Source organism: Sander vitreus, chromosome 14, assembly GCF_031162955.1.
Source record: "Sander vitreus isolate 19-12246 chromosome 14, sanVit1, whole genome shotgun sequence".
Taxonomy (NCBI): Eukaryota; Metazoa; Chordata; class Actinopteri; order Perciformes; family Percidae; genus Sander; species Sander vitreus.
The window spans coordinates 3,925,626-3,934,094 of NC_135868.1; the positions used below are offsets into that span (position 1 = coordinate 3,925,626).

Here is an 8,469-nt window from a genome sequence, read left to right on the forward strand (position 1 = left end):
ACATTTGCTATCACCGACCCTTTTTAGTGTGCACTTAAAAACCAAACAAAACCTGGCAGACTTAATTCACATCGGACCTATTCTTAAAGGAAGTGCAAATATTTAAAAAGTCAATTCAATATTATATGTTATATAGCTCTAAGATTAGAGACAAACAAAAAAAATAACAAAATCAAGGATTCTAACTCAAATGCTGCGTTCCAGACAAACTGTTTAGCCCGTAAGTTACGACTTCAAGTCACCACTCACGACTTGGTAGCGTTCCAGCATGTCATCATCCAGATACAAACTGTGATTGACTGAAAGTCAGGTTTAGTTACGTTTATGTACAGCAGATTTGTGCGTCCGATGATAAAAATAATGACATTTGGCACACCGTCAAAGATGGCTAGCTAAACATTGTGCCGTTGGCAGGGTTCAGGTTAGGCTACCTAACGTTGACGTTAGCTAGCGCTAGCTGATACTAGCGATTTCTAATCGCCGACATATTTTGGGCTTCATTTAATAAACATAACCTGTAGCAGTACACAATCGTGTATTGTTTTGATTACAATGTGTGGAATTACTTTACGTTGCCTATTTATGTCTATTTATTTCTATTTCTCACCGTTAATCACCGGCGTCTGGACAGCATCAACAGGGGTCGCCATTGTCGTTTATGTGTGTGTGACGTCAAAAACTGTAACTGGGAGGTTTATCGGTGTTTTAAGCCCCCAACGGCACTAGGATTAGGCAATGGTTATGGTTAGGGTTCGGGTTAGGTGCCTTGAAGTCAATGGTCGCAGCGCTGCCTTGAAGTCAATTAGGCTATGGTTATGGTTAGGGTTAGGCTTAGGCTTAGGGTTAAGGTTAGGTTTAGGTGCCTTGAAGTCAACGGTTGCAGCGCTGCCTGGAAGGAGACGTTGGGGGCTTAAATCACCATCGAGCGACTGGGAGTACAACAATCTGGTAAGAGTTCACGGGTAGTAAGTTACGGGTTTGACTGCTGTTCAGGGCACTTTCACGGGTAGAAGGTTGAATTTAACTTTTGATAAAACCTAATTATAATGTTTGGCTTTGAGTAAAATATCTCAACAATATTGGACACATGTCCATGTAATTTGGTTCAGACATTTGAGGTCTCTAGAGGATGAAGCCTACTGACTTTTGTGATCCGCTTGACTTTTCCTCTAGCGCCGCCACGAGGTTGACATTTGTGGTTTTGAGTCAAATATGTGATAAATTATAGTGAAATCTGGAGCACATTTGCACGGATGAAAAGCCTCAACTTTAGTGCGCCTCTGACTTTTCCTTGCTATCAGGTCAAAAATGAGTCTGGATCATAAAGGCCACCTAGCGGTGGCAGGAAGTGTTGTGCGTCCTCATATCTGAACCAGAGAACGTTACTGTCGCGGTTTTAAACATGTTGTTAACGTTGTGAAACGGTTGCAGTTTGGTTAGGTTTAGGCACCAAAACAACTTAGTTAAGTATAGAAAAATAGTGTGGTTTGGGTTAAAATGATGGACATTTCTTACATTGATTCCGTAAAGTAAAGAACAAAACCTTGATTTTTCAAAACGGGACTCGAACCCCGGCCTACAAAGCCCCAAGTGTTCCCTCCAGACTACCACTGCTGACACCCAGCCAAGGAATGAGCTGGAAGAGTAAGACACGGACAAGGGGAGAGTAGATTGGCATAAGAGAACAAACTAGTGTCATAAACACATTGTTATCTTACAAAATAAAAAATTATCAATGGAAACAATGCTGTTACCACAGCTACAGACAGTCTTGCCTGAAAAGCTTTTTTTCAAAACATGTTGCGACATACCTCAGTTTCCACAAACTTAATGCAGGATTATTAGAGGTCGTTTATTTGTTTCCTAGTTGTATCATGGCAACAACTCCTCCTCCTTCCTAAAGTCCCAGACATAATGGGCACCCAAAGTAAAAATGTGAATCAGGGATTCTCCCTAATATAAAACGCTTTACAACACTATAAAATATATTATTGAGCACTGAGTAAAGCTTGTGTGGAAGGTTATATTCTCTTACAGTAGAGCTATTTACTGAAAACCTAAGAATGCAATCTGCAGCTGTATTAAATGCTAACATGCACACAATGATAATAATGCTTTCATGCAGAAATAATGTTGACCATGTTCACCATCTTAGTCTGGTATGTTGGTGTGCTACATATCTGGCTCGTGGCACCTTTAAAACACTGAATCTATTCACACAAATACATTTTTTGTTATTTCATAATAACTACAGTTACTGTATGTGCACCCGTAGAATAAAAGCAGTGATGTATTTTGTCCACAAGGTGTCACCAGCCAGTTTCCTTCAAACGGACATAGACGCATCTGAGCGTGTGGTCAATGGTGATGACCACAGACAGTGATGCTGATGGAGATCATAACAGACGGGAAAGCGCTGCTTTCCTAATGACAGTGCTTTCCCTGACGGTTTTGAGACACGTAAATTCATAGTCCCAATTTTGTTAGATTAGATTGCAGGGGTGAGTTCTAACAGTGAGCTGAAGCAGACTCTGAGTAAACACCCTCATGGTACATGCAGGGCTGCTATCTCAGCACGTCCACGTGTCCCAAAAAGAAAGGAGAATCACGAGAATTCAGTGCGCTGATGTCTAAAGCCCCAAAGTGGAGAAAGGGTACAATATAGCGTCGTTCACAATATTCTGATATCTCCAAAATTGACCCACATAGCCTCCCAATTTAATCTGTTCAAACCATTTTAAGATCCCAAATGTTACTTTGTAAACAATTCCATTTTTCCCAGCAAATTTGAGACCATTTCAGATCATGGAAAGATCATACAACATCATTATATGAGACACAAACGAACTAAACTAACTAAATGCATTACAATTCAAAAGTATTAAAATAAGACAATATGTACTACAGAGGACAATTAGTTGATTTAGAGTAATGTAATTCATACAGTACTCCCCCTTTTCATGGACACCACGTGTAGTAATGCTACAACTACTTCAGGTATTAAACTATAGAATAATAACAACTCTAGTACATTTTTATCTTTTTGAAATGTGAGTTCCATTTCCACTTTAATGGTCACGTGTGTTTGACTTCCGCTCCGTGGATCTTAATAGACTCACACAGAACACAGATACCCAAATATAAGAGAAATAGTACATACAGGCAGCTGGACAACAAACTGTAACTATATATAGAACAGGTATTGTACACGCTGCCAACATTTTTAACACAGATCAGTGGTCTCGCCATCCGACTGATCAGGAAATGTGTTTTTTAATGTTTAATGTTTAATCTTTATTAAACACAATGACTCAATGAAGTCTTCTGCCCGACTGGCATTAAACTGCCGGCGTTCTCACAAATAAAAAATAAATAAACAAACATCTCCTCTTTAGTGGGATGGATGAAGTGGGACTGGAAGATTTGGTCCAATATTCTTCATTTTTACTACCACTAATATATACACCACTAACACCAACTTATTGCCACTAGTTTTACAATTATTTTTAGAATCCGTGCTCAATAAATCTCATTTATATGAAATTATGCCTACATTTTGAGGAAAAAAACCCCCTCTAAAATTATGAATTCTTTTGACTAGTTAACATCCGAGGAACATATGTCGATGGATTATCACAGACTGTCAAGTTTTGAATCTTTTTCTATTTTTTTTTTTTTTCTCAAATGCTTTAAAATTGACCATCCATGTTATTTTTGGGCAAGTTGGTTGAAAGAAATCCATATTTCTGACATAAAAAAAAAAAAAAAAAAAAAAAAATTGAAAATGGGTCAGGGTTTGAGAGAAATAGACGTCACGAGCACTTGTCATCTGGTATATGTGGGAATCCTGTACGTCTGACACGTTAAGGAACTATTACAGCTTCCGGGCAAATGCATTAGGTTAAAAATGTGATTACAATAAATTGGGGATGACTCATAAATACCTTTGAGGGAACTCCCAAGAAATTGGGATGCGTGGGAGCAGCTTATAAATAGAGCATCGGGTGTAATAGTGAGAGCACATCTTCCTGCTGCAGCCTGCAACGGCAAACGCATCATGTTTACGACGGTAGGTGGAGCGAGGCAGTGCAGACATGCAGACACTTCTCACCGCAGACCTGTCTGTAGGCAACATTTTACTCCGTCAGGAGTTGTCGTTTATACGAGATTTCTCAGAGGATTTGAATGCGTATAGGCTATTTCATGGTTAGACTACGTAGTGTTTTTAAAGGAAAAAATGTGGGCTTTTTTAACCGGAAACTGCAATTGCAACTGCAAATATGAGATACATTTCTCTCTGAGTAAATTAGATGTACAATTTGGATTGACTAACCTGTTCCAGGTGTGCCATCAGTTTGCCCGTGTTGTAATCCCTTGTTGTTTTGCTGTATTTCTCCATGTTTCCTTTGTTCAACTTTCACTGCATCTCCTTATTTCTTTACATTCCCTGTGACTCCTCGTCATAACATTGGATTTCCAGTGGATTTCCTTCTCTCATTTCCTGTCTCCTCCGTACTTCCAGAGTTGGGCATTGCTTTTCTCCATGGTGCTGCTGTCAGCGCGCGCCGCTCTGGCCATCGGCGTCAACGCGCCGTTCCTCACCTTCAGGGACACGGACCCGATCACCGGCAGCTCGCTGGAGTGCGACCGCTGCCCGCCCGGTACCTTCATGCGCGCGTCCTGCACGGCGACGCAGAAGACCCAGTGCGCTCCGTGTCCGCCGGGCTCGTTCACGGAGCTGTGGAACTACATCGGGAAGTGTCTGCGCTGCGGCGTGTGCGGTCACAACGAGGTGGAGAAGATGGCGTGCACCGCGTACAGCAATTGCCAATGTCGGTGTAAACAGGGATACTACTACAAGAAGAACTACGATATGTGCGTCCGCCACAGTGAGTGTCAGTCCGGACAGGAGGCGCTGACCAAAGGTAGGCTACCGCCGCTGCTGCTGCCTCCGCCGCGGTAAAGAGTCCACAGATCGGGTCGGGAGGGTATGGACGTCTCCATCAGAACTAGTTCAGAACAGTTACAGGTTTTAATGTAGGGGAAATTGGGAATTAGGACCACAGTGTCAAGCAGGGACGATTCCAGGTTTTTTAAGTGGGGTGGGACCAATAATGTGTGTGTGTGTGTGTGTGTCTGTCTGAATTTATATTTCATATTTTGATGCTTGAAATTGGATTGCTCCAACTAAGTTTTGTTGTAAAAATATATCCATTGATAAAAAAAAGATGTCTGTCTAATATTCCTGATAACCTGGACAAACAGACCCTGAACTACATAAATGATGCTCTGACAATCCATTTAAGCTTCAAAGTATTGACCATATGATGCCATTAAGACCTGTCAGAGAAACACATTCTTACATCTCCTTACTGTGTGTTAACTGATTGACTTGACTCCATCACACACAATGCATTGCAGGACTCGAGTCCAGTGTATCCGCTGCCCACTGGGGCAACTCTGATTGCTGCTTGCAACATTATTTCAAAAACCCCTTCGGCTCAATAACTTCTTTAATTTAGTTGAAAACTTTCTTTTAGATCTGTTTATTTAATAAGACTTCAGGCCTATTATGTTAAGTTGTCCCAAATCTTGTCCCTCACACAAACACAAAAAATAAGCACCAAAACCTGCACGTTTCCTTTCAATTTGATTATAACGGATTCATGGATTTTAATTCGTACCAGCTCGTGGGCTCCACGCTAAACGGAACTAAAGCCGCGACCACAGCGACAGCAGTGCTAGGTTACTGTTGTTATGGTTATGACCAATGAGATGAGCCGTGCTGTTGATTTATGTTCATTTTAAAAGGTTTTAGGAGAAGAATGAGCTCAACAGCATCATACACTACTACACACATTACAGCAGGATGCTTTTCAGACGTTTACTGCCCCACAGAGGCAAACAGCTGTAACTAGTATTACATTTACATTTGATTTGATTTAGCATGTTTATATATAAAAAAAAAACTAAAAAAAAACACCCACAACAATGATATATTTAAGAGACATTAAGTATAAAAAGGACATGCAAAGGAAACACTCAAGGGGCTGGCAGTTTGGGTTCCCTACAATTATTTGTAGTTTATACATTTGCAGTGTTTACAAATTCTTTTATTACATAGAGACAAAAAGCTGTGGAAAGATGCTCGTTACTTTTTTTATTTTATTAATGTGCGACGCATTGCAGGATAGTTATATCGTAGGATATAGGATAGGAGATATATATATATATATATATATATATATATATATATATATATATATATATATATATATATATATATATATATATATATATACATATATACATACACACACACACACACATATATATATATATATATGATAGTTTGTGCTGTTGGTCAGTTTGATTAACATTTACATTTCTCACATGTCTATTTCCAAAGTGCATTTCGTTTCTTGGATGCAAAGAGTTTTTTTTCATTTTACTGATACTCAAAGCATGACTCATCTTGGACGGATGTTTTCATCAGGACAACAGATGTGGCTCTCGTCTTTTCTTTCTAAAAACAACAATGCCTGTTTGTCCCCTCCAGGTACGGCTGATGAGGACACAGTGTGCCAGACTTGTCCCAACGGCAGCTACTCCGACACTGTCTCTGCTCTGCAGAACTGCACGCTGCACCGAAGCTGCAATGCTCCGGGGCTGGAGCTGGTGCTGAAGGGCTCCATCTGGCACGACAGCGTGTGCACGAGCTGTGAAGAACTCAAATCAAGAGGTGAGATGACAACAAGTCCTCCAAACCATACAACGATATGGGTCGTTTATTCCTAGCCTCTAATACGACCCACAGGAGCATTTTCTGTCCTCATATCTAAACTGGAGATGGTCCGATACTGTTTTTTTTTTTTCTTCTGTTTTCTTCCCGATATCGATTCCGATACCAAAACAAAACGTGCTCTGGTTTATTGGCATTTCTTTAAACCAATCACAATCGTCTTGGGTGGCGCTAAGCGCCGGACGGAGCCACGGTGCCTCTGCAAAAGCAGTAGTGCAACAGAAAACTCAGACTGGACAGATAGTCTAGCTAGCTGTCTGGATTTACCCTGCAGAGATCTGAGGAGCAGTTAACCATAGTCCTCACAAATCCACCGGAGGTTAGAACGCCAACACAAAGAAAGAGGAAGGTGACGGACATCCGGCTGAAATGAGGGACATCCGGCGGAATTTCTGCCGGCACCGGAGCAAACCCCGAAAATGAAACGTCGTCAATATAGACTAGATGACGGACAGCAATTTGTGTATCGATATTTTGTCCCACCCCTGTTCCTCACCAGTTTCTGATTCTCTTCTTTATTTCTTGCAGACGGCGGGGACTACCTCAAAGAAATCGTCCCGGCTTTCTTCGTCCACCATAAAATGAGCCTCAGGCGGCTGCGTCAGGTCGTGCACAATGTCCCGTCCAAGGATGGCAAAAGGCAAGGAGTGGCTTCAGGACTTAACCTCTCAGATCTCCACGCGCGGATCAACACCTGGGTCGCTTCCGCCTCGGCCAATCAGATCAGGCAGCTTCCGGAGATACTGGCCAAAATCGGAGCGAACAGCGCCGGCGAGCGGCTACAGAGCAAGCTGCAGATAATTGACTCAAATCTAAAGCAGCTGTGTGCTTTGGGTAATGAGGTGGATGTGTCATTCTAAGGCCGGGTAAGGCTTAAGTGGAACATATTTAGTTATACTGTAGCAACAAAACAGGTCCAGTGTTCATTTGAAAAGCAACGAGTTTTATTTTTCCATGTAGTTCAAGAATTGCTGCCCTATTCGAGATGCACTGTCAGTGCAATGCTTTTATTATACTTGCAATACAGTGCAATTTTACTATTTACTATTCGTTAAAAAGAGAATACCGTTCAATTAGAGGAATAGTTCATTCACTTCTGTCTGCATCAAGCTGATTAACATTCCCTCATTTTTCAGAAGAGAAAAAGGAAGAAGATTCATTAGATCACATGTGCATACTTTTGGTATCTGATTGAACCTTTTAAAAACTGTGGTAGGCAGTATATTGTTGGCGTTGTTGGGCAAAAATTCCACAAACAGCCTTTCAGCATATTGTAATTCAAGTGTTCTTAGAGAAAGCCAGACTTTTACCTCACCCCTCAGACTTTAGAAAATCAAGGCCGAGACGTGAGACTTTGGAGAGAGAGAGAGAGAGAGAGAGAGAGAGAGAGAGAGAGAGAGAGAGAGAGAGAGAGAGAGAGAGAGAGAGAGAGAGAGAGAGAGAGAGAGAGAGAGAGAGAGAGAGAGAGAGAGAGAGAGAGAGAGAGAGAGAGAGAGAGAGAGAGAGAGAGAGAGAGAGAGAGATATAGTGTGTATATGTGTATATATATATATATATGTATGTATGTGTATATATATATATATGTATATATATATATGTATATGTATGTATATATATATATATATATATATATATATATATATATATATGTATATGACAGAGAGAGA

The 8,469-nt window shown here is 40.9% G+C and overlaps 1 protein-coding gene across 2 annotated transcripts; it reads left to right on the forward strand.

Annotated features, from left to right (window-relative positions):
• The first annotated feature begins 3,973 nt into the window (after positions 1-3,973).
• tnfrsf11b (tumor necrosis factor receptor superfamily, member 11b) lies at positions 3,974-8,253 on the forward strand. Of its 2 annotated transcripts, none has more exons than XM_078267713.1 (4): positions 3,974-4,069; positions 4,523-4,925; positions 6,560-6,742; positions 7,331-8,253. In XM_078267713.1, exons 1-4 carry the CDS (start codon positions 4,058-4,060, stop codon positions 7,660-7,662), a joined length of 930 nt encoding a protein of 309 aa, XP_078123839.1. In that variant the 5' UTR covers positions 3,974-4,057; the 3' UTR covers positions 7,663-8,253. The 2 variants fall into 2 exon arrangements, with proteins under 2 accessions (XP_078123839.1, XP_078123838.1); XM_078267712.1 differs by lacking the exon at positions 3,974-4,069 and adding an exon at positions 4,099-4,342.
• The last annotated feature ends 216 nt before the right edge of the window (positions 8,254-8,469 follow it).

Bases quoted from the DNA above. Each gene is read 5' to 3' on its own strand.
- tnfrsf11b (XM_078267712.1), top strand. From the start codon at position 4,238: ATGTGGGCTTTTTTAACCGGAAACTGCAATTGCAACTGCAAATATGAG. The intron at 4,926-6,559 runs GTAGGCTACCGC...TGTCCCCTCCAG, and splicing joins ACAGGAGGCGCTGACCAAAG to GTACGGCTGATGAGGACACA. The intron at 6,743-7,330 runs GTGAGATGACAA...TATTTCTTGCAG, and splicing joins TGAAGAACTCAAATCAAGAG to ACGGCGGGGACTACCTCAAA.